The following is a 27,079-nucleotide window of genomic DNA, read 5'->3' as shown; positions in this document are numbered from 1 at the left end:
AAAAAACCAAGAAAGTCCAGTTGCCTTTTGGAAAAGCACCTTTGGCTCAGCCAATTACCTCTGCTTTTTAAATGTTTAAGCTGTGGACTCCCAATATGCATATCTACCCTGGAAAGCTAAATTTGGCTCCTGGCAGGTTAAGGATATAAATAGTGCCTGATACATGGGTTGTTTCAAGACCCTTGAACTACTGTGGTATCAAGTGATGGATACCTTTACAAAAAGCCTTTCCATTCCATTACAGAATTGCATCTGCTGACTCTAAAGGCAGATGGCATTGAATTAGCTAACATAGCCAAGGAGTAGCAGAGGGAAACAGACTGAACAAAGTGTTTTCTCAACTGCAATTTATATTTAATTCTGTATAAATTAAGTTCCCATGAGCAATTATAGTTTTTAGAGATTGATTAAATATCGGTGACAAGGGGAAAGACCAACAGAAGGGCATCTTTCTTTCTAATAATTATTTTCTCTTGGGCACAGTAATATTTTACCTTTAGTTACAAAGTAGTTGTTTTCTGATTAGTGCAACCTACCTGAGCTTTAGACCATATCTTCCAATCAAACAGTAGCTCTTCCAACAATTTTACATCTTGGATTATTGCTCTGGATTCCATATCAAGCATGAATTGTCCATTGTCATCTTGATGAATCATTTTCTCATTACAGCATCCTTCAAGAATAGTCTTTCGAAGTATAAAAACATTTTAAATTGAAAACATTTTAAAAACATATTTCAGTATTTGTGCATACTCTATACTGCATCACTAGCACTCAAGGTATTTCCTTTCAAAGAATGCAAGCTCAAACACAAATTATAATAATTGTTGGCTATTGAACTTATTAACGTTTTAACTTTAAACCTAATATGATGTTTGTCTGGCTGCAATAATTTATTTTAGTGATAAAACATGATATATTATACCATAAGGTTAATATAATATACTATGTGTCTTTGCTGATACAAATCCCAAGAGTTCAAAGTCAGAAAACATAATTTATAAAATTGTATTATTATTACCAGTTTAATTAACTGGCTCTATCTCCCGCACACCCCGACGTGTTTCTTGCTCCCTCTCTGCCCATCTTTTTAATTTCATATTATTGTACTCCCACTGTTTCTTTATTGTTTTGTTCCCTTGCTATTGTTATGTTTACATTTTTTACCATTTTTTCCATTTTATTGTTGTAAGCTGCCCAGAATAGCCCCAAAGTGAGATGGCCAGCAAATAAATTTAAGAAATAAATAAATAAACTATCTTGCTAACTGAAAATGGAACATTTCACTACCAAATCTTACCTGCAAAATGTGAAATCCAACAATACACTTTGAATTTAACAACACCTGATGAATCATTGAATAACCATTGCAGTTTTCTAACTCATGTATTCTCTGTTGATTGTGTTTTGTTAAAACAAGGATAATTTTCAGAGCTAAAGCTTGTGTTTCTTCACAACTGCTGATCTCTACAACCTAAAAATAAACCAATGCGTCATTGAAGAAATAAAGTGATTTTGACAAATTGCGATTTGCCGCACAAGTTGCAGCTATAAATTTATGGTAGATATTTTATTTACAAACATTCATTTCGTCAAAAGAAGTGATGCATGAATAACTTCATCAGATGGGTTGTTTTGTAATGAAACCTGCACAATGCATTCTTGATATGGGGCATTTAACAAAAGAAATAATACTTAAATAGCCACCATTTACAGAGCTGTTCAGAGAATCCTGAGAGCTCCAAATAAATTATAAGGACTTTAAAACAGATATTCCTATTATTAACTTTATTATGGTCACTGACCAACATGTTTAGGAAAAGAGAAATTTCAAGTTCACCTTCAGTGATGCAAATTTGATATATTATTTAGGGTTGTCTCGGTCTCATAGCCCAAATCTAATGTCTGCTTCTAAGGGGGTGGGAGGAAGGAGCAAGCACTATGTGCAATTCTTGCAAGGAAGGTGGGATAGAAAAATCTAACAAATCTAATACTGCTTTATTTTTTAAAGGATTGCTGGGTTGTTGTTATTTTTTGCTTAAATAAATGCTCTAATGAATTGGTCATTCCTCTTCCATACTTGCTGTAGTGATGTAATGACCCATTATCATGATAGATCACAGCAGGATAAATACACAAAAGTAGAACACACAATGGGAGGATTCAATGTCACTCTTACCTTACGGCAAAAGAGCAATGTTAAGCATAATTTCTGGAAGTCATCTATTCCTATGGAATACTCTTTGTATACTGTTTCCCATACCCTAGTTACAACAACAATAGCAAAAAACCCTGAAGGCCTACCATAAATATACTATGTAATGCTTTTAACATCTTACTCTGGCAAAAAGGAAGACAAACGACCCAATTCCACCAATCTCATGAAGAATGCCTTGTAGACCTTTGTATTCAGCAGGCTGCAGCATTTTCAGATAATGAGGATCTGATAAATTGCTTTGTACTTCTTTTGAACTGAAAGGTCGTTGAGAAGGAATGGTTTTCGCTTGACCTTTAAGTCTGATTACTGGTTCATAGATTGTGTAGTAATTAGGGCAGCAAGTGGTGTATACTGTAGCAAGGTTTTCCTGAAATATAATAGACAACATTTAAGAAGGAGATAACCTGGGGGAGATTAATAGGATTAAGTTGCTAGAAAAATGCATGCAATATACTACCACCCTTTTTCATTTATACAAATTGTTGGGTCTTCCGATCTGAGACCACAGTAGGATGGGAAATCAGGACTGGTTCTGAAATATAAACTTTCTCACACCCAGGTAGCTTGATGACAGTTAAGGAGTTCTCTGCGCTATCTAAAATTTCACTCTGACGTATATTTTAAATTGAGGTCCAACCCTAATTATTATTATTTAGGATGTCTGAAATCAAGCAAAAATAAACTAGTCCAAAACAGGTAATAAAATGTATTTGCTGTTTCATAAATACAGATTCCATTTGATTCAACTTCATTTCTCATGATGGATCTTTTGTGGTGGTGCCTTAACCTAAATTGCCAAATGAAAGGTAACAAGGGTTACAAACTTACAATTAAGGGCCCAGTGTCTACTTCTTTTTTGGTCAACAGAAGTTCTTTGATTTGTTCATACTGTAGAATCTCTTTATCTATATATTTGGAGTAATTAGGTATTGACTTGCCATATTTACATGGCATTACAGATGTGAAATCTGGCCCACAAGCATAGAGATGAAATGCCTCTTCGGGACCAACTGTTGCACCTACAGGAAGACAAACACACCACACTTTGTGTTTTAATACATTTTGCTTCATATACAAAAAATATATTTATATTAATTAACACTACTGAAAATTTAACTGAGTTACTAAGTCAGGTTAAAAGATTAAATAAACTTCTTACATGGTCAACATAAGATGCCTTTAAGAAAGTAAAGTGGTTTAGCCACGGCATGCTCCAAGACATGCGGTGTTCAAAATAAGTGTATTCATAAGATGTACAGGGGTTGAAATCCATCTGTTACAGGCTAATAATTGTGTTGCTTCTTATATTATTCCAGCTGAATAAATATAATGCATAATGTAATATGAACACGAGCCTGAATTATAATCAAAGTTTTTATCAACGATGTAAAAGTACAAGCTCAAGCTTCATTGAAGGAAGATAATGAGGAATTAAACACTGAATAGAAGCAGCTCTCAAATGCCTTCAAGACTCCCTATAGTAAAAGTATAAGAACAAAAACATTACGTTTACTCTCTAATGCCATGGTGACTCTGGGAGAAACTCATGACCTCACCCTGAAGCTTTCCCTGATGATTTCCTTTGGTATCACTGTTTGTCAGCCATTTTCAAGAAAGCAGCACTTTCTTTTCTTAGGAAAACTCTTATCCTGTTGCTTTTCTATTTCTAGGATGGATAAAAGCTTTTGAGGTGGTTCACTGAAATATATAAGATTTTTTTTAACCTAAATGAACTGCAGCTAATTCTTGATGGATATACCCAGGAGCATAAATATGTTAAGCAGTCATGAGGCTAAATGCTGAAAAGTTTTAATAAAGTAAGAGAAAATCTTCACGAACAGGAAGGATGACTTTCCCATTTAAAAAATTTCATAGCCGAAGCAAATCATGTAGTTATCTTGCATGCTGTAATAAAGCTTATACCTGACACTGGGACATGGAGGAGAGCTGATCTTAGTACTTTTTCAGGTTGCTATGAGAAGCAGTCCTTCAAATATTTTCTTACAAGCAAGAGTTCTGCCTTGTACTTTTTGGGAAGTTTTCAAGAGCTTTTCAAAGGGCTATATTACAATGCTAGATGTCCTTTCTCTAGAAATAAATAAGTACAGTTGCTGACATAGCCAGAGCTGGATAAGAACATTTCAGATGACCTGAATATCCAAAAGTGTTTTCCCACTTTTGCTTTTACGTTTTTCTTATAAATATTTCTACCCACTTCAACTTAACTTAAACTTTCACTGGCTGATTCCTATATATTGTAACACCTATATTAAGTATTAATTCCAAACAGCTCCCCTGAAATGTAAGAAAGTGTTACACTGACTGTGTATGGATGATATTATTGTTCAGATCCTCAGAACACTTCTCCAAACAATTATCAGGTAGAGTTTCACACATATTGGGAACTCCACAGTTCTTTAACTGCTGTGAAACGCTTAGTACCACTTTCTACAACTATTATCAGGAAAATCAGAACACGAAAACACTATATGCCTACAGTTTCTTCCCATCAAGCGATGCAGAATACTTCCATGGATTATATATTTAAAGATGTTTAAGGAAAGGGAATAGGTTTGAGAAGCTAGAACATTCTTGGACAAAGGACTGAGAAGCCAGAACATTGCTTGTCTTGCCAAAGAAAATAGAGCTATAAATGAATAGCTATAAATTTATTTCCTTAAAGTTTACTGCTATAAAAGGCTATTCTACTTTTTAAAAAACATGGCTAAAATTAACTGGTCTGCAGTTTATAACTTCTTGTATCTGTATTATGACTATTTGATAAAATCAAGTTCTTAGATTTCTGGAACATCTAATAATAACAGAATCACAGAACAGAATAACAGAGTTGGAAGGGACCTTGGAGGTCTTCTAGTCCAGCCCTCAGGCAGGAAACCCTATACCATTGCAGAGAAATTGTTGTCCAATCTCTTCTTAAAAACTTCCAATGGTGGAGCCCTAATTATCTTTGTTGCTCTTCTCTGTTTTCTTTCTTTTTTTTAATGGCTTGCCTGATTTTATACAGTCTAAATTTATAATAAAGCAAGATATAAGTACTGTAAATAAGCCTTAAAACAAATTCCAATATAATTCGGGGCAAGATAAGAAGCAGTTTATAAAGAGCAAAAATTATAACATACCATTGAAGAGAAGCAAATTCCCAAGGCTCCATCTCCCAGTCAACTGCAAAAAATCATCTTGGGATGATGTATAATGGCCTGTCATGCAGAAGGTCTTATTACAGTCGGATGACAAACTTATTTTTCTTGGAAGTGTATAATCTAAACAAATGTCAGGTTTTCTAAAAGCAATAAAGAGATAAATAAATATATGTAACTTTTTACCTGTCCTAAACATTTTTACTGAGAAAAAAAGGGAAATAGAGCTTTATGTTATTTATTCTCTATCATCCATTAACAGAAGTTTGCAAAAGAAGAGATTTAAGAAAATCTGAAGTGCTGTTCAACAGTCTCCATCTATTCCCTTCTTTTCCACCTTAGAAGGGTTGTGACTGTTGCAATCTGCATCAGTAAATTTTGCTTTTCTGCTTCTATTGAAGTGGCCCACATCTAGCAGTAGGCATTTGGTAGCAATTCCACATTCTAGTTCCAAAGAAACCAAGGATACAGGTACCCCTTCAAGGACATCTTTCATCATCTCTTAAATTTAAATAGCTAACACCCAAGACGATAGGCTCAAGATCCAGATGGATCTTGACAGACTAGAATACTGGGCCATATTTAAGAAAATGAAATTCAATCAGAGGTGGTATTCAGCAGGTTCTGATCAGTTCTGAAGAACCGGTAGCGGAAATTTTGACTAGTTTGGAAAACCGGCAAATATCACTTCTGACTGGAGATTTTACAGTATCTTTCCTCTACCATGCCCACCAAGCTACGCCCACAGAACCGGTAGTAAAAAAAATTTGAATCCCACCACTGAATTCAATGCAGAGAAAAGTAAAGTCCTACACCTAGGGAAGAAAAACCAAAAGTACACATATAGACTGGGTGAAACCAGGCTCAATAGCAGTAGGTGTGAGAGGGATCTTGGAGTCTTAGTGGACAACCATCTAAATATAAGCCATCAGCCCCAGTGTGCAGCAGCAGCCAAAAAAGCTAATGCAATCCTAAATTACATTAATAGAGGGATACAATCGAGATCAAGTAAGGTACTAATACCACTCTATAAAGCCTTAGTAAGACCACACCTAGAGTACTGCATCCAGTAAAAAAAGATGTTGAGACTCTAGAAAAAGTACAGAGAAGAGCAACCAGGATGATTAGGGGACTGGAGACTAAAACATATGAAGAAGTTACAGGAACTGGGCTTGGCTAGTCTAGTGAAGAGAAGGACCAGGGGAGACATGATAGCAGTCTTCCAATATTTGACGGGATGCCACAGAGAGGAGGGGGTCAAGCTATTTTCTAAAGCACCCAAAGGTCAGACAGGGAATAATGGATGGAAAATGAACAAGGAGAGATTTAACCTGGAAATAAGGAGAAACTTTCTGACAGTGAGAACAATCAACCAATGGAACAGCTTGCCCTCAGAAGTTGTGGGAGCGCCATCACTTGAGACTTTCAAGAAGAGATTGGACTCCATCTGTCAGAAATGGTGTAGGGTCTCCCACTTGGGCAGGGGTTTGGACTAGATGACCTACAAGGTCCCTTCCAACTCTGATTATCTGTTATCTGTTATTTCCACTGCATTATGCTGTTAATCACATGGAAATATAATTTATTGAACCCACAGTTTAATCTCTTCAGTAACACTTCCTATTAATCCCCAATTCTAACTGATGAACAACCAAATAATGAGCTAATTTATATCAATCCCATTAAAATATGAAAAGGTTCATGTCTGCTGCTGAAGAACAATTCTCAGTGAAGCACATGAAGAGCTATTGTGAAGGCAAAAATGGACAGCATTAATCTATCCAAGCACCTCATGGTTTCCTAAATGCACTTTAAGAATTTTTCATTTTGTCTGTCACGGATTAGCAATTTGGTCATTAAGTGAAGCAGCTGCTAAATGAAAAACCACTTTGACTTTGTGCTTACAATTTTACTTCAGTTTTCCTTCACTGTACAGCATTAGAAAGATATGATCCCAAACAGTCAGTGAACCCGATATGCAGGGAAGCAATGGTGGGATTCAAAAAATTTTACTACCGGTTCTGTGGGTGTGGCTTGGTGCGTGTGGTAGGGGAAGGATACTGTAAAATCTCCAGTCAGAGGTGGTATTTGCTGGTTCTCCAAACTACTCAAAAATTCTGCTATCGGTTCTCCAGAATTGGTCAGAACCTGCTGAATACCACCTCTGCAGGGAAGGGTTTGGGGAACTTGATTCAAGAGGAAGCTGGGTAAAAGGACAAATCTTACAGCCCTTTTCCTCCACTCCACCAGTCTTTGGAAGCAGATAATTATCAAGAAAAAGAATTGATATTTGTGTGTTACATTCATTAAAGAGGAAGGGATTACAAGAAAGTAAGCAGGCACACAATGGGGAATACACACCGAAAGGAATGTACCTGTGCCTGCTTTTGCCTGGTGTGCTCAAGATCTGACCAATTTCAGGCAGCAGCTGCAATTCTAATTAACTAATTAAAGTCATAGCATTGAGCTTGCTAACTTGCAGTCTTCACTTTTTAGGGATGTACTGCAAGAAAAAGCAGCTCAGGAAGAGATTGCTTCTTTAGGCAATTTCTCCATGGAATGGGATAACTTGACACAGCCAACCCACCACCAACAACTTGCCATGGTCAACTCGACTCCTGGATAGATCAGACTGGGTATGGAGTACATCTGTACTCAGAATCTGAACATTTAACTCTGCAACCAGTGAAAGTAGGTTACTGCTCTGAGTCTTACTCCTTCTATACAGAATAGGCAATTTGTTGTAGTGCATAGCATTTCCTCTACCAAGAAAGCAGAGAACGGGAACATGCCCTGGCACGTCCTAAACAAATTGCATTGGAGCTGTCAGAATTACAGCAGGTTACAGACACATGATTTCAACAACCACTTGCCATGTACTTTTTAAATCTCATCAACTCTTGAAAATATGGAATGTAGAAAGGTTGAGGACCTCATTTCTTGCCCCTTGGTTGATTAAATCAGGCCCACAGTTGACAGAAATGAGTGATTCCTCTTTTATGACAGGAATATATTCCCCTGCCTAAATGAAGTCAACAGACCTTTACTGAAAACCTGTAGAATTATAAACCATTTGAAAAGTTGTCTATGGAGATTCTCAATCATCCAGGTCACGGTTGTCCCAAAGGTGCTTCTTCCAAAAAGCAACTAGACTTTCTTGGTTTTTCTTTGAAAAGATTTTGCTTCTCGTCTATGAAGCTTCTTCACAGCTTTTTGAATGAGAAGCAAAACCTCTTCAAAGAAAATGTTATTTTTTACTTAGATCTTAAAAGAATAGACAAGGCTTCCCATGACCTCCTTAGTTTTATGTATATAGGTAGTCCCTGACTTACAACAGTTCATTTAGTGACAGGTCTAAGATTCAACAGCACTGAAAAAAGTTACTTATGACCATTTTTCATACTTATGACTGTTGAAACATCCCCATAGTTACATGATTTACATTGCTTGGCAATTGGTTCATACTTATGACCGTTGCAGTGTCCCAGAGTCATGTGATCTCCTTTGGAGACCTTCTGACAAGCAAATGGGGAAACCAGATTCCCTTAATAATCATGTTACTAATTTAAGAACTACAGTGATTCACTTAGCAAATGTGGCAAGAAGTCGTGAAATGGGGCAAAACTCACTTAACAACATAAATTTTGGGCTCAATTTTGGTGATAAATTGAGGACTACCTGTATAATATTTATAATCTTGGAAAAGCGTACCTCTGACCACAAATCCATAGAGAGAGAGTTCCATGGATATTTTTCTTGTTTTCTGGTTGTTCGATGTAGGTTAGTGCCAAATGCTGCCATTTGCCTACAAGGAAGGTATTCTCTGGTGTTTCAGCTTGTGCTAATAATCCAGCTTTCATTTCATCATTCGGATCTATACACATACTATTGAAAATAAAAAAGAGGAAAATCACTAAAAAGTTATCAAAATATATTTCAAAATATATATTATTCCTTTCCCAAGACTACTTTGCTTGGGCTTCAATTATCCAAGGCCTTAACAATGGACCAACTTATTTTTCTAGATGCTGCAACTTTATTGTATATGCCACTTTATTAATGTTATAAAACACTATTCCCATCCAATTGGTTTCTAGGGTTAGTAAAACATAAATGCAACCAGTTAAATTGATTAAGCAGAAATATCATTTTACCCATTGTGCTTGACTCATTGTTTGAACTCAATGTAATATGATAAAATCAGGGTATATAAAAGTACAGAATGTGGCAACGTTTTATTAATGTTATAGCAAATCCCTGATGATAAAAGGCATAAATAATCTGTTCAAATGCATTTTTTTCATCTCTAAAATAAGATAATGATACCGAAATGTGAAAGTTCCCGAGTTCACATTAGCCCAGACTTGTATCATCAATGCTTTGGAGCCCAGTGAAAATATATGAAGGCAGCCATCTTCAAGGAGTTTATCTCCCAAATTGAGATAATCAAATCCAGGTTTGCTTTCTTCTGTAACACATAACAATTATAAAACCAAGCATATCATTAATCAGAATATTATTCCATAAAAGAGAAGAATCTGGAACTTTGGTTTATTTTGAAATTTAATTTATAGACATGTACAAGTATTATGCACAGCAGCATTTCATTTTGCATTTCTCATAATTTGGAAAAAATTAAGCCAAGTTTAAAACAGCTATATAAGTAAGAAAGTAACAATTGTATAAGTAACAAAGAATGAAATTGTTGCAGTGGTTTTTTTTACTAAGGATTAAAAACATATAGAAATGTTAATATAATACCAATTAAAAGTAAAATGAGAATGCCTCTAAAGCAAGGTGATTGTGCTCCTATATCCTCATCCAAACAGATTTAGAAAGAGTACATCAAATTTAAATTGTGAAAAGTATGAAAGAACATGCAGATCAAATGGCACTGATATATAAGAATATTAAAAGTATTAAAGCTACGATTAACGTTTTCTGCACCAATAATTTAAATCTTTATAGCGCTAAGTACAAATATATTAAAAAGCTGATTTTTAAAAAAGACCAACCCCGCCAAAATTAGCTTCCTCAAAGCTAATAATATTAAGTGACAGAACTTAATCCCAGCCCTCATCAAAATTATAAGCAATCTATAAAATTAAGCAAATGGCCCTGTCATTTTGTGGGACCAGAAAATGTGCCCTTTTGTATGGTACCTGTCCCTTGAAATACCTTACTACCTGAGAATGGATTGACATCAAGCCTGATGACTTTCCAGAAGGTGCTTAAGATCTGACTGTCTGCCCAAGGATGAGGTCAGGAAATACAGAAGGTATAGATACTTGTCATTGTTTTGAATTTTTTCATATTTAGATGCTATTTCTTTTTTTTTGTGATTTTTGCAGTTTATAGTTGTTTTAATGTTTAATTCACTTCATCATTCAGAGGAACAATCATATAGATATTTTTAATAATTTCCACAGCTTTACACGTGTTACTTACCTGCTTCATCAAAACTGCTTTCATGTGATATTAGCGACTTGCTCCTTCTTTTCATTTTTTTACTTTTCTCCAAGGAACTGCCTGCTCTATGAATGCATTCAGTGCTAAACCACAATGAGGTACTGAATCCTTCAGACATATGTGGCCAACAGTTTTGTCCCACCAGAGGTAAATGGATTGGAGCCACATGCCATGGAGAAAGAAGATGGTGTGGCAAAGTCTCACCCTCTGGTTCTTTCTTTGCCTGGACTAATTTTGCTCGCCTTAGTAATGCTACAGTTTTGCTGCAGAATGTAGGGGCTGATTTTTGGCAAGGGCTGCTTCCTAAACTTGAAATTTGGTGCAAAGGAAATACGATATGCTGTAAAGGCCGCATCCTGGTATTTGCGTCCAAAATTTTTAGGATTCCTTTAAGGAGGATACCCTAAAAGAAATGAACAAAATAATTAACAAATGGTCATTATACCACATATTTGTCTTCCTAACACAACACTTATGAAAGTCAATGTGTCTGCTGATAGCTCCTGCTCACTTTCTAAAAAGTTTTTTTAAACCAATTAATAAATGCATATGACAAAATTAAGTACCATCCTCAAGCATAAGCTATTTCTAGCAGAGCTTCTGAACTTCAGACAGAACACAGGGGCATTCTGAGAAAATAAAACAATAGATCAGTGGTTCTCAACCTGTGGTCCACAGACCCCTGGGGGGGTGTGGTGGCATCACAGGGGGTCCACTAAGGCTTGAAAAAATGTTACTATTTAAATCTTGAATTAAGTCTTGTGGTCCAGGGGGGGAGAGGATGGCTTGGTGCAAGCGGCAGGTATGCATATGCAACTCCATTTGTACAAGCAGCAGGCACGTACATAAATGGAGCTGAACGCATAAGCATGCCACTTGCCAAAGTGGAGCTGCACACACATGCATACTTGCCTGCCGTTGTGTGGTTCAGTTCCAACTGGGCAGCAGCCTGGCATCAAGCCATGGTCCAAGGGTAGGGGACTCCCGAGTTAAAGGATAACATGCTAATTTGACAATTCAGTAATAAAACACAAATATTAAAGCAATACTTAATTTCAAATCAAAGTATTTCCCTTTTACTATTAAAATCTTACCGTAGCAGGTGTTTTTTCTAAAAAGATCCTTAGAAGAAGTGTGAGCTCTTCTGAAGATGTGCTTGAGCTCATCAGAGAAACCAGCAAATCCACTAATATTTTCTGACATTCTGAAAAGCAGAATCATGGCTTTAAAATTATTCCATATTATACTAAACTCTGTTAAATCTGTTTAAAATAGGATGCAATCCAACAAATTTAATCTAATAAACCATTCAGTGTGGCTTCTAGGCTTCTTTTCTTATGCGTCCCAGCAGCAATCCCTACATTGTTGGATATATTTTTTTTCCCTTACATCAGAGGAAATAACTGAAAACAACTACATAGACTTGTGATTAGGAAGAGGTATCTTGCTTCATATCCATCTGCTGTTTGTTCACTGCTACAATTTCTGGTGTATAATCACGAGCACAAAGACTTGCTGCTCTAGAAGATCCCCCTCCCAATAGCAATGTAAAAATGTAATTAAATATGGTGTCATAGTAATGACTATATGCACAAGAAAGGGCAAGTGTATTTTAAATCCTCTGGGTTACATTAGTAATAACAAAGGCAAAACAACTTCCAATAGCTACATATACTATATATTATATTCAGGATCTTTTGTTTGTGGAACTATATAAATATTAGTTTTCACCTCAAATGTGATATAGATTGAGATACTTTTTCCCCCCTGAGGGAGATAATAGACACTATTTTAAACAACGTGTGAGGAAAGCTAGATTGCCTTCATACCTATACTCTACCCAAACCTATGATAAAACAAGTAGAACTGAAGCAAAATCAAAAGTTTCCAGAAAATAAGTAAAATAATCTATACAAAATGTAATTTCCCAGTCAAGACACACAACTGAAGTCACATGCTTATACAGTAAATAATATATTATGAAGATAATATATACAAAAATCCATTTTTCTTGAATTAATGACACATTTCATTGTCTTTATATGAGTTTTAAAATATCTACCTATTTATCTGAAGAGGTTTATCAAACCAGAAAAAAAATCAATACAGAATGCTATTGATTCTGTATCTAATATAATAGAGGCTATTACCTAAGAGTGATAATTCCCCTCTCATGATTATAAATCTTCCTTAAAATTGAAGATTAAAACTTCTCTTCTGAAACCCATTAGAATATGAAATAGGATGGAGAAAGTTTGAACAGATAGTTTATGAATTGAGTAATTTCTTTCACACCTAATCTAATCATCATCCTGGGGCAAATATGAAGTTAAACGCTCATTTACAGACAAAGCTGTATATAATCCAACAGAACAAAGCACATTTAAATCTCAGTATTTCATTAGGAATTTACCTTATTACTCAAATGCTCTCTCACATAAATCAATAAACTGCTTAGCTTTGCTAGACTGTGCTCATATTACAAGAATATACTGTGAAAATATATAACTGAGTAGGAACATATAGCATTTCAAAATGCAGATCCAAGAGTAATTGCCAAGTGTTAAAGCAAATCAAAAGGAAATACTGTATCCATTATTTACAACTCACCATGAAAACAGGAATCTGTTTGTGTCAATACATGGAGGAATCCTCCCAGAAGGCTCTTTACAGTTCCCTATAAACCAACCAAGATAAAAAAATTATAAAGAACACTCATCATGAATTAATAAAATATCCAGCAGTGATGAGGAAGTACTGCCCAGAAATATTTTACAGTTAAATGAGTAACAAACCTAGCCCAAATGTTCCAATGTATTTTTAACTAAACCCCTTGTATTGCCCTCTGTTTCCTCAAGTTCATAATTATGTTTTCACATTATCAAGCTCATAGCCAAGTTATAAGATGCACAGATTGTAGTCTAGATATATAAACATGTCTAACATGTGAAACAATTTGCTCTTCTTCACACCTCTTCTCTAAATTCTAAAATTCTCCATCAACAGTGTTTTCATAGCAAATGGTCTGGTCCATTATTCCCACATTTATTCCGAATTTTTTGTTTCCATGCCTGTTAAGAATGTCTGTGTCTCTATTTAATGTAAGATGGATGGGTATACGAATAGACATGAGATAAGCCTGGGCAGTGACCTCCTGAAGGTACTTTTTCAAAAGGCAACTGGACTTTCTTTGTTTTTCCTTGAAGATGTTTTGAAAAAAGCACCTTTGGAAACCATGACCTGGTGACTGAGAATCTCCATATAGACATGCAGTGACTTTGTTTACCCGAAGTAATATAACCATCCAAATTAACAATAGGACAACGTGCTCTGTCATTTGACTCCTTATCCAACAAAGTCCTTTAAATGTGGTTTAAGTCCTCCCTAAGGCCAGGTGTGACACTTAACTAGGACTAGCAATCATTTCTAGTTAGGAGGAGGAGGAATTTGAAACCAAATATTAACCTGGTATTTGAATGACATTCCACTGTTTGATGGAATATTTCAGTTCTGGAACAGCCTGATTTCAGAGACGGTTTCTCTATTTTTTGAAGTGAACTCTCTACAAAAAAAGAGTCATCTGTAATCCGGAACCCAATGGATTAACATTATGAACACATTTAGAACACAATGGGTTCCAGAAGACTCACTTCCAGAAACAAACCATTCCTGGAATGCTTTGATTAATACATTCCTTCCTTGTCATAGAAACATATTCACTAATTATTTTCCTAAAGCAGAAAATGACAATTCCACGAGATATGGGAACCTTAGGATAAAGATTCCTTGAAGGTTTCCTCTGGTTGAAATGCTGAAGGTTCCTCAAATTGTCAATTGATTCCCTTTTTTTTTCTAGGTTTTGTGGGAATATCTGTCTTGCCCCTTTTGTCCAAGCAATTCATGAACAGACAAAAATATGAATATAAAAGCAATATATAGGTAATCTTCTATTCTAACCATTTTCACAACTTAATACAACAGCCCATAACTAAAATCATGTATAAAATAATAAACAAAAATATCCACATCATCTGGTAAAACAGGAGATACAGTGGAAAACAGAATCTCAACTAAAATTTAAACTCCCTGTGAAGTGAACATCTTTTGCAAATAGAAAGTCAGATATGAGAACTAATGTCTGATATCCCAAGGCAGAAGAATTTTACAGCTTAAATATGGTTACTGAAGGGCTATTTTTTTTTGTTTCCATCAATACGCAGAGAATAATTACTCCATCAACTCTTACAGCATGAACAACCTAGTGCCAGTCTCTAAAGTATTATGCATCAAGCTCTTCATCACTAACATTTTGAATTATGTCCTCAAATGAACCAAAACATATGCTAGATAAAAACCTTAATTCATTGTCTGGGTTGGCATAGCACCATAAATGGATTAAAACGGATTGAACAGTTTGTGATCAGAATGTTCTAAGAAGGCAATCGTTGTTTTAATACTGGGCTTCTGAAATTTTGCAGTGATGTGTCCCCTTTAAATGATTTAGTTAATAAATTTGTGTGTCTTCCCAAAATAAAACTGTAGGCTTAGAGTTGGGCAAGAAACATACTTTAATAATTAAATTTTAATCCCCTTACCAAATAAAACAATGATAGGATTTTCCCACTTCATAAAATAAAACAATTCATTGGAAATAAACAATAAAACAACCATATTTTAAACCATATTTGTAATAGGAAAAAAATGTTGAGTTTTGCATTATTTCTAAAATCTCTTAATGGTTGAGATAGCCACTCACACTTTTAGCTTACTATTTTGGAATGGTGCCTGCTCTTTAGAGCAGCATGAGGAAGTACTGCCAGTGATCCAGCTTGGTATCTGTAAACCAATGCTCCAGATTCACCCTTTGAATTGCTTGGACAATCCAAGCAAAATGGAACAAACGTGACAATGATTCAGCTTTGGCTGTCCAAGTCATGAAGGGTAAACATATAAAATCAGAACTCACTTGGCAGCTGACATATTCAAACAAAGTAGAGAGTAAAGTCAGAGCCCTGCCAGACAACACCAGAAGCTTTCCTTCCCATTTTGCTTGGACAAGCCAATAAACAGCTTGTCTAAGGAAAATAGATGCAAGTTATGACAGCAATGCTGAATTTCAAACACAAACCCCCAAATTTGCACTGCAGCATGCTATATGAACTAGAACATCGTATTCAGCCATTACACTCTTACTTTAGGCCACCAGATTTTGTAAATTTGGTTTTAATGCATTAATATGGTTTCTTTGATTGGGTCAGATGGATTGTCAAGCTGTGTCTGTGCCTAGTATGTTGTGTGAATCCAGCCACAAGGACACATACCTGTTCCATTAGTAATGTTGCATTTTTTTCCTTCAACCTGACTACTTTCAAGAAGCTGTGGAAAACATGAGTGAGCACATCTAGGCTTGGACTGCCAACAGAAAGTAAATGTAATTCCAGCATACATAGTTCAGGATATATCAATTCTCCTTGAATAATATTTTCAGCAAGATCACTAGGAACACTGCAATAGCCAAAACATCCTTGCTCTCTTTTAATTTCTGTTCCTGGAAAAAAAAGAGACACATCATTATATATGGAAATTCCATTATTCAGAGGCTGTTAGACCTACCCACCTTTGTGTGTGTGTGTGTTGAGGTAATTCCCCGTTAGGAGAATGAGCGCATACAGGGAGACGTATAGAGAGTAGTGTTGGAATAATACACACAGAGCACACAGATACACTGTACAGTAAATGTAGGTTTTTACTTCCAGAAAGGTTTAAGCAAAGTCCAAAATAAGCAGTCCAAAGTCATTCACAGGTAAAATCAGTCAGTTTTCAATCCAGGGATAATCCAAATATCAAATTCCAGTGTCAAAAACAGTTCAGTATCAGACTTACATTAAATCCAGTAATATCAGTCAATTAGAAGAAATGGAGCAACGGCAATACTTTCCAACAGAAGGAAACAGAGATACTCACTCAGACACACTCTCTTCCTAGACTCAGACTAAACAACCCTGGTTTCTGGCTCCATCTTATGGCTGTTTGAGAAACCACACCCAATTGCATGCTCTTGCACTCCCTTAAAGATATAGTACTAAAATGTTTATCCTGGTTTATATATTTCTAGCCCAAATACCTGTTAGGTGACTTATATTCCTAACATTCTCCCCTTTTGGGTAAGACAATATATACAACCATTTTTTTGCCCTAGCACTACAATAAACATGAGCTGTGCCTTGATCCCAGAATCTAAATGAGCTATGGTTGGCCTCTTAACCCACAAAAAATAACTTCTTAGCTCTATGTTGCCCTTTCAGTCTTACTTGTGAAGGAATATGCACCCATGCTGGAGCTCCAAATGTGTGTAGGTAACTTAAATTTGGCTTTCTGCCATGCCAACGAGTGAATGGCAATTCTCCAGTTGTTGTGTTAACTACATTGTTCAAAACATGATTACTACACATTATGGCTTCACCCCAGTGTTTCAGGTAAACCTGAATCAGATAACATAGTGCGAGCCATGGCTTGTAATGTTTGCCCTCTTTGTTCTATAAATGAGTTATGTTGTGGTCTGTAAGGTGCAGAACGTTTATGCTCAACACCAGCCAATTTTAGCATAGTTTGGAATCTTTTGTTAACAAATTCAGTCCCATTATCAGTTACTAAAGTAATTACTTTACTTTTCATTTTTCTCTCAGCAAACCTTAGCCAGTTAAAGAAATGTTGGAATGTTTCTGTTTTGTTTTTCATAAGATAGGAGAAACCATATCTTGAGTAATGGTCCATAATACTCAAAATATAACAGGCACCTCCTAAACTTGGTTTCTTAGGACCAATTATGTCAGCAAAAACAACCTCTAAAGGTTCTTTGGTCTTAAACCCATTAAGTCTGTTTGCTGGAGTAACCTTACTCTTTTCTTGACTACAAGCATTACAGTGTAAATACAGGGTTTCAATTTTACTCCCACTGACAATTCAACAGTTTGTTTGAGCATTTTGAAATTAATGTGCCCCAGACTTCTATGCAGTAAATGTATACATTCATCATGTGGCTTAACATTGTTATAAACTGAGTTAGCCATCTTCAGCTGATCATCATGTATCACATATAAATCATTCTTTAAAGTAGCAGTAACCCTTTTACCCTCTTTCTCTATGATACAGTTATCTCCACTAAAGGTTACTACATAACCAAGATTAACTAAAGCCCTTACTGATAACAAATTAAATTTCAGTTTAGGTACATATAACATAGTTAAATGTTTGTTTATACAAGAACAATATGCAGTACCTTCACCTGATGCTATAATCTTCCATCCATTTGCCAATGATACATGTTGTTTACTCATGGACATCTTTACAAACCTTTTTCTATCTTTAGTAATGCATTGTGATGCTCCACTATCAACCACCCACAAATCATGGTTTACAGTTGAATTGCTAGACATAGCTAAACTAACATTCTTCTTAGCCTTCTGGTGTTTGCCAGTATTCTGTTGTTTTCTCTTCTTACAGAATTTAGCTATATGTCCCCTAGCCCCACAAGAAAAACATTTCCTAACAGTATAGGCAGTTGAAGATAAATCCTCTTCTTGTGGTTCTTCCTTCCTCAGTTGGTCCCTATCCAGCCGTCTTCTTGCTTCTTCTAACAATCTTCCAGTTATGCCAGTCAATGTCAGTTTATCTCTGGGCAGTACTTCCAGTGAAGATACATAATCATCATAACTTTCATCCAATGAGGAAAGAATGATGTAAACTTGATGCAGCTCTGAAAATATCAGTTCTTTTTCATGTAGCTCTTGAAAAGTTATTTTCATGAAGTTTAAATGAGCTAACATATCTCCACCTTTCAGAAGACGTGCTCTAAACAGTTTACGTGTAAGATGTATGTGTGCACCTACACTGTCATGAACATAAATCCTCTTCAAATTCTCCCAACACCTAGCAGCAGACTCTTCTCCACGAATATGGACTAGCTGCTGGTCACTCAGTGTTAGTCCAATTATACAAAGAGCTCGTTCATTGTTCTGTTTAAAGTCAGCAAGCTTCTTGGCATCATCCTCATTTTCTGGATCCCAAGCATTTACATCCAGTGGGTCTGGAACTACATTCCATAAACCTTCTTTACGCAGAAGTAGACTGCATTTCATAGACCAGGAAACATAGTTTGTTCCCTCCAACCGGGTTATCAGTGATAGACTTGTTGAAGTGTATTGTGCCATCTTTATCAGGATAGTAAACCACAATTAAACAGTAAACAGCTGTCTGTATACAGTACTGTGCATTCACACTAACTCTCAGTTATCTGAGCCTGGTATGGCCTGGGCCCATAACCAGTGTTGAGGTAATTCCCCGTTAGGAGAATGAGCACATACAGGGAGACGTATAGAGTAGTGTTAGAATAATACACACAGAGCACACAGATACACTGTACAGTAAATGTAGGTTTTTACTTCCAGAAAGGTTTAAGCAAAGTCCAAAATAAGCAGTCCAAAGTCATTCACAGGTAAAATCAGTCAGTTTTCAATCCAGGGATAATCCAAATATCAAATTCCAGTGTCAAAAACAGTTCAGTATCAGACTTACATTAAATCCAGTAATTTCAATCAATTAGAAGAAATGGAGCAACGGCAATACTTTCCAACAGAAGGAAACAGTGATACTCACTCAGACACACTCTCTTCTGAGACTCAGACTAAACAACCCAGGTTTCTGGCTCCATCTTATGGCTGTTTGAGAAACCACACCCAATTGCATGCTCTTGCACTCCCTTAAAGATATAGTACTAAAATGTTTATCCTGGTTTATATATTTCTAACCCAAATACCTGTTAGGTGACTTATATTCCTAACAGTGTGTATGTGTGTGTGTGTGCATGTGTGTGTTATCCTGCTACCCAACAATAATGTTCATTACTTGACAATAGAATGGATGACTAGAAATCAAATATTCTACACAGCCCAAAGTCCCAAATCAACTTGTAGCATACTCTCACTAAAATGAATAGGGTAAATCATATACACTCATATTCAGTGTATGCTTGGCCTTAGACATGAAATTGATTAGATACACAGGCATTGCACATTATGTGATAATACCCTATTTTGTTGGCTTTTTATTTATTTATTTACATCTTCATTAATAATGCTGTTTACAAATGCTATATGCCTATTTTAAAAAATATTCTAGAAAGTGACAGTTTATAAATGGTTGCATTGTACTAAAAAACACCACATAAGGTTTCTAACAGGGGTCCCCAATCCTCAAGCCATGGCCTGGTTCTGGACCACAGCCTGTTTGGAACAGGACCGCACAAGTGGCAGTGTGTGCCGCTCGCATAAACAGCATTTCACAAGCACACACGAGTGTCCGCTGTACGCATGAGAGCACATATACCTGCAAGTCGCACAGAACCATTTCCTCCCCCTCCCCACTGGCCATTCCACAAAGCTGGAAAGCTTGGGGATCATTGGTTTATAAGCTGGAGCTCCCATAAACAGAAATAAAAACTCAAGTTGCATTCTTTAATGACAAAATTATGAAGCGAACAAGAATGGAAGAAATAATGTAGCTGTTTCTATTTTTTCATAATGCCGCTATTACAGAATTTTTCAGGTCTCTGGTGTAGTTGTCTTTATATTCCTCTCAATTTCTGACTCAAACAGCGAACTATAATGATGAACTAAGAAGGAAAAAAAAGCAAAAGTCTAACATGGACAGTTTTAAAAACTGTTACACAACACTTGAACAGGTCTGTATCCTAAAGGACCTTAAGATTATCAACTGTGGAAAAAATACTCTACAATTTGCTATTTCAGCGCAAAAGGGATTACTCAGAGCTCAAGTACTTGCCTTCATCCTTGCTTTCATTGTCATCTGAATTACTTTCACTATCAGCATCATAGCCTTTTTCTTCAGCAAAACATTTAAAACAATAGCATTGTGATTCATCAGCTTCTTCAGATATATCATCAGGCCGAGACATAGGCTCCTTTTCAGACTGATGAATCTGACATGATATTACATAAGTTTAAAATGTGCAATTAGAAATTAGACTTACCAACTATTTTCATAGATTCTAGGCTTCATAGCACTGAGAACAATGCTGCAATATTGAAAGGTAAAATTGGATAGAAAATATCTAAATATACTAACGCCCACTTCCAATTAGATAGCTACAGTACATTCCTTAATATTTTAAATTCAATGTATGCAAAACATAAGACAAAACAGAAATACCCAAGACTCTGAATTCATGCTAGGTAGAACAAATAAATGAGAAGGCAGCATTTAGACTAGTAAGTTTTTGAAATTCACATTCACATTCAGGCTTAGTCTTTTAATTCACCATGCACACTAGCTTGCCCAGTTGTTTTGCAGACTTAACAAAAAAAACAAACCATTCTGGATCAGATTAAAAATCCTATCTAGTCCAGTATTCTGGTTCAGCTATTTACAAAACTTCCCAAAAATGAGACTGTATTTAAAAAGAACATGAAAGAGGAATCTAATCATAGCAGAAATCTTGGAGGTTACTCAAAGTTACCCCAATAGTAGCTCAGTTAGAATATGCACGCTGCCTATTTCAAGAGGATGTCAATATTACTAAGAGCAACCTAATAACTGCAGAGTCTGCGACAAGTAGGTGAACAGTAGGAAATGTGCAATTTGAGCTAGTTATACCTTTTCTTTCTTTTCTTCTGAATGGTCCAGATCAGTAAAATATGTTCCCAATGCAACTCGAAGCAAAGAATCAAATAAAGGCTTCACCAATTCCGTTTCCATTACTCTAGCTTTAGTTAGCTGTTCCCTCATTTCAAGTAATATGTCTTCCACACAAATGTTCTAAATTAAAGCACAAATAATTGTTGCTGAAAACAAGAACCAACATTCATTTCTCAAAGGGCTTTTTTTTCCTATTACAATTATTTCCAACTAAATGTCTCTGTTGCATTCTAATATGATACACTATATATGGTTTAATTTTTAAAAAATCCCTACAAAGTTAATAAAAACACTAATGCATTACTTTTGGGTAAGGGATACTACAATTTCTACATCATCAGAAATTGAAAAGTACACTGTGAATAAGAATTTGTGCCAATTATCCCTTGGCAGGTTTATTTTAGTTTTTATTCTCATAAATTTCTTTATGGAAATACATTTCTATCCATTTTTGATAGTTATTTGTATTAGTCCCCTTTTGTATTATTTGCTTTCTCCTCAGAATTACCTTATTAAAAGGAACTCAATTTTAAATGCTGTTTCTCAGCTGTCCATTTGCAGCTATATTCTTGCAATGGGCTCATCCAAATCACTTGCACTTATTCACACAGGATTTCCCCTTGGTTTTATCTTTGCTACAAACTCTGCAATATACTCAGCCTCCCCAAAGCTTTGCAAGAATATGGAAAACTCACAGCATGATGAATGGCAATGGGTTGGGGGATATATATATATATATATTTTTTAGGGGGGGGGAGGTTGACAAATGTCATTCTGTCATTCTGATACATTTGGTAAACTTCATTAAACTTAAAAATTCTGCTTGTCATGAGACACTTGTTTCAACATGCCAAACAACTTTTTGATCCTCTTTCTAAAGCATCTGTCAATTAAAGCCAGGAATGTCAATATTTAATGAAGTTTTAAGAGCACAATACCTGAAGAGACTCCATTTCAGCCTTCTGCTGGAAATTAGTTGCACTGTGTAAACAAATTGCCAGCAGAGCTTCCAAAAGTCTTATACCTTGCAGCGACCAGTCATTTTCTTGCATTAAGACATGTTTTGATTCTGCAGTGCCATCAGTCGAAGCTTGCTCTGCATATGAATGCTGATAAGAGATGGATTTCTGTTGGCCTATATTGTCAAGATTTTCATCAGTATTATTGTCTGACTGCCCTTTCTCATTGTTCATTATCAACTGCGATGAACAATTTTTGAAAAGAAATTCAGTAGGTTTCTCCTGCATACCTTCTTCCTTTTCTTCTTTCACGCCAAGTTTCTCAATAATCATGGCTATTAATCTGTGACATACTTCAAAACCACCAAGTCTATGGAATTGTCTTTGAAATACTGCATTACACAAATAGATTGAACGACACATTGACCAAGTATCTGCTGCCCTGTGTATATATTCCAAGGAAGGCAAAGTCAAACTTTCAAATGACAGACATGGAAGCTTATGGCTGAAAGGTTCACTAGCAGTACTATCATAACCTGAAGTATCTTCAGAATCATTTGTTGAATCTCGATCAGCCTCTGCTTCCTTACTCACGCATAAAAAAGTAACACAGAGAAATATGTTTATCATGTTGAGGTGAACATCTTGACTGACTGATTTCTTCCTTTTCGGATTGATTTCTTTGAGTCCAGCATAAAATTTACTTAGGCTCTGAGGCACATCGGAAACCATTTGCTGTCTATGAACTGCAACATCCAAGTCTAAGGCAAGCACTTTTTCTTCACTGTCCAAACTTTCCACATGTGGCATCAATTGATCTGTCTGCTGATCTCCAAGGGAAACTACCAATGTTTCAAATACTTTCAATGAGTATGCTCTCACACTGTCCAAGTAATTTAATTCAGTTATTTGGTTTATTCCGTTACAGCTTAAAAATAATTCTTGTATTATTCTGTGGAGGAAAACAATATTTTAAACTGTTATCAACTAAATGAGAGAGAGAGAGAAAGAGACATAAATAATTTACTATAATGCCATATATCATTGGGGATTGGGATATTGACGCTAAACTCCTAAATTCCTTTACAAACATTTTCTCCATTAATAAATAGTTTCTTGTAGCTAGTACAGGATAAAACTAGTGAGAAGAGGAGGATTCAGTCAGCAGCTTTCCCACACTTGGAGATGACAAGAACTGAATTCGGATCTTCTAATCCAAAGCATGTGCTATGCTGCCAAATTATGCTATGCTATGCTATGCGATTCATATTTCAAAGCACAGCTTCATTAACTAATTGCTACATTTTTAATAACACAAACGAAGAAAGCAACAGAGAAGTGGGTTGCAATAAGCATAGTAACATACAAGCTTTTATCAGAATACTATACTTTGGCTTTGAATATATACTATGGGAATTATGGAATATGTGCTTATATATTTCCAAATAATACAAGAGCTGATTTTTCTATCAATAGTTTTTCAGAGCATTCAGGAGGATTTTGGTAGGACCGTAGCCATCTGGAAATATACGTGCTTATTTATCTTTAAAGATGCAAGATTTATTGTCAAGAGGAGAAAAAAATAAATGTGGCTTCATATAGATTTAGCGTAGAAATAAATTCCAAAATTGGGCATTTATGTAAATTTAGTAGGGAATATAATCTTGTAAATACTACACCAATATAATTTCCTTAGTAGGGCCATAAGATTAATCCAAGGCCAATTTAAAACGGGAACTGTCCAGGAGTGGGAATTTATGACTTTACCAATCTTTACTCATCTTCCTTTACTATCAGCAGTGACATTCTTAGCTTCCAATTTTATTATGCCAAGAAGAGGTATGGAAGAAACTGGCCAAATATATTTGTTCCCCCCAATGAACAAAATGAACAAACCTGGATTTAAACAGTATTGGTAGAGTCTGTAAATAGATCTGAAGGACTTCCTGAGGGAAACATCTTTTTTGATAGCCACTTGTTTGACTAAAAGCAGTAGTTGCACCAGTTTGTTGGGAGTAATGAGCCAACTCAACACCTCTCTGGAGCACTGGGCTGAATATATAATTGTACAGTTTCCATTGAATAATCTCATTGCCTTTTTGGATCAAATTACAAATATGTCCAGCAATCTGCATGCAACGCAGTTTGTCATCATCCTCAAAAACAAGGCTCTGATATGCCTCCAAGGCATCCCATTTCAGAAACATATTTTCAGATCCTCTGCTAGGCAAAATCCCTTGAAACCTGTATGGAGCTGATGAACTTGATGCTGATACTTCAGCAGCATTCCCATGTAGGAAGTCATCAAGTTCTGCAAGTTGATCACAGTCAATGCTGCAGATGTTGCAAGAGGCATGCGTCACTTTCTGAGAAATTTGTAATCCTCCAAGTTGTTCTAAAATAAACTTATTAAGGATGCTTAGTATATGTGGCTGAAAATTCTTGAAAGTTTGTGATCTGAAGGAATGAAGCAAGGGGCTAATTACTGATTTAGGATCCATGCAACAACATATGCCTACATTGTGGATGCCAGTTAAGATCTGAAAACATGTACTGTTCAGAGAAAGTTTTTGGAGCAACCTCAGACACTGGTGAGCACAAACAGCAACACAGCAACACCGGTCAGGATAATGAACTTCCCCATCAGCTGTTTCTTCAAAAGGACTCTTAGAAGCTTGATATTTAAAAGTAGAAACTGGCAATCCTGAGAGATCTCTGTGGTGATGCATGAAGTGAGAATATTCACATCGCCTGTGCCGTTTTCTCGCACACACAGACTGGTGAAGTTGTTCTGATTTCACCTTTTTGATAGTGCTGATTATTTTCATAATGCTGTTGACGAGGGCTTTGAGATATTCTGACGCTTCTGTGTTGACCTCTGGGCCCCTGGCGCATAATCCTTCCATCTGGAGTACTGTGGTTTCAAACAGTTTGAAACCCTGCTGCTGTATGAATTCGTGAATCAGATCCATGGCTTGGCTAAAATAAATAGGATTAGAGGCTGCACTCTGAAGGCAGCAGATTAGAATTTGCAGAACTCCTTCCATGAACTCGGGCAAAAGAAGGAATCTGTGGCGATTCTGTGAGAAAAAATTAACCTGCAATACGTTTTGTAATGTTCCTTGTAATCTTGAAGGAAAAGGACTAAATAGTGCATCTAGAATACATTTCACTTTTGGGGCTGCTTTAAGTAAATCAGTAAGATTTTTTCTCAAATTTCCAGGCATAGTATCAGCATTATTAACATCTACTGCCATAAGATGCAGCACTGTCCTAAAGAGCATTCTCTGAACCAGAGCAACTGATTCTTCTGTCCAACTTGATGAAACAGCTTCATTTTCAGCAGCACTATTTATATTGTAACAATCTCCAAGTTTTGACAAGAATTCTGTTAGAGTGCCTATCACACTGGCTGCCAATGCAGACTTGTGGTTCAATGCAATATCAAACTTACATATTTTTTCCAGCAAGGACAATAAGACATGACACAAATCAAAGGGAGAGTTGTCTAAATAACTGGCAGATGGTGTAACTGACTCATCTGAAGCCTGAACAATACCTTCTTGAACTGGAATGAACTGTTGGGAGTTCTCCCTTCCATAATTACAGCTCTGGACCATTTCAGATTCTAGAAAGTTACATTCACTTGTTACAGATTGCTCTTTAGACTGGTTTGCTGGAAAAGGTTGCAGAAGCTGTGGTCTCCTGTGCCTTATTATAGCGCTAGTCTTTTCATCTGAGTTGCCTTCTGAATCAGAGGTGGAGATTTGGGATTTCCTTGCATCCCTCACAGAATATCGATGAGTAGTTTTGCGCTGGCGTCTGTTCTTCCAAGAAGAATTTAGCTTTCCAGAAGCCTGAGCAGATAGATGAACATTTTCTCCTACATTTTGTTTTTCCTGAGAAGGTTTCAGAGAACTTAGGGTTGTCTCTTTGGTCAAACATATTTCAACAGAGAAGGGCAGATTAAAATCTGTTGGAAAACAGGAAGATTATTTCAATTGATACTAGAATCTCACAGCTTGAGATAAAAATGTGTCGTCATACTTATCTAGATGCAAACTTATATGGCCAGCCTATTACTTAAAAGATTTTTAAAGACTTGCCACACAGAGAACAAGACCTAACTGTGTAATATATGCACCTAAATGATGTTAGCATGATCTAAATGTATGTTATTAAGATTCGCTTTGTAATAAATATAATCTATCTAGTACATTCAAATGTGTCCTGACCAAATCCATTTTCTTTTTTTCTCTTTGGTTACATATAACAAGAACTATAGTTTTTAAATATGAAGTGTTACATATTATTTGTTTTGGAAAAATGATTTAATGAAACCAGCTGTAGGACACAAATTAGCCCTTGAACACAAAAACTGATACCAAACTTTGAATATAAACGCTTTAAATCAAAGCTAAAAAAACCCCTCAGTTTAATTTCAGACACAACTCAGTTCAGTACCCTGTGTACAATATATGACTCTTCATTTTTCCAAGTTGTCATGAATATTTATAAAGCACTTTAAAAAGTACATTTTATAAGGTAATTGGGAGATGTAG

General features: G+C 36.0%; 1 protein-coding gene across 3 annotated transcripts in view; it reads right to left on the bottom strand.

The window, feature by feature from the left end:
• Window positions 1-27,079, bottom strand: part of LYST (lysosomal trafficking regulator) — a 97,892-nt gene that overhangs the window by 56,003 nt on the left and 14,810 nt on the right. For all 3 annotated transcript variants that reach the window (XM_026669424.2, XM_026669425.2, XM_087967645.1), the window contains 15 exons: window positions 24,414-26,490; window positions 22,497-23,469; window positions 21,517-21,678; window positions 20,686-20,842; window positions 16,167-16,393; window positions 13,456-13,522; window positions 11,940-12,049; window positions 10,825-11,248; window positions 9,703-9,844; window positions 9,088-9,261; window positions 5,359-5,519; window positions 3,047-3,237; window positions 2,340-2,585; window positions 1,301-1,474; window positions 537-686 (listed from right to left, as the gene is read on the bottom strand). In XM_026669424.2, coding sequence (XP_026525209.2) covers window positions 537-686; window positions 1,301-1,474; window positions 2,340-2,585; window positions 3,047-3,237; window positions 5,359-5,519; window positions 9,088-9,261; window positions 9,703-9,844; window positions 10,825-11,248; window positions 11,940-12,049; window positions 13,456-13,522; window positions 16,167-16,393; window positions 20,686-20,842; window positions 21,517-21,678; window positions 22,497-23,469; window positions 24,414-26,490 — 5,435 coding nt within the window. The remainder of the gene's footprint in view (window positions 1-536; window positions 687-1,300; window positions 1,475-2,339; window positions 2,586-3,046; window positions 3,238-5,358; window positions 5,520-9,087; window positions 9,262-9,702; window positions 9,845-10,824; window positions 11,249-11,939; window positions 12,050-13,455; window positions 13,523-16,166; window positions 16,394-20,685; window positions 20,843-21,516; window positions 21,679-22,496; window positions 23,470-24,413; window positions 26,491-27,079) is intronic.

This window comes from Notechis scutatus, chromosome 1, assembly GCF_049901735.1.
Source record: "Notechis scutatus isolate UNSWTSFEM ecotype Mainland chromosome 1, rNotScu1.2, whole genome shotgun sequence".
Taxonomy (NCBI): domain Eukaryota; kingdom Metazoa; phylum Chordata; class Lepidosauria; order Squamata; family Elapidae; genus Notechis; species Notechis scutatus.
The sequence above is the reverse complement of the archived record's forward strand: the minus strand, read 5'-3'. Positions and strand labels throughout refer to the sequence as shown.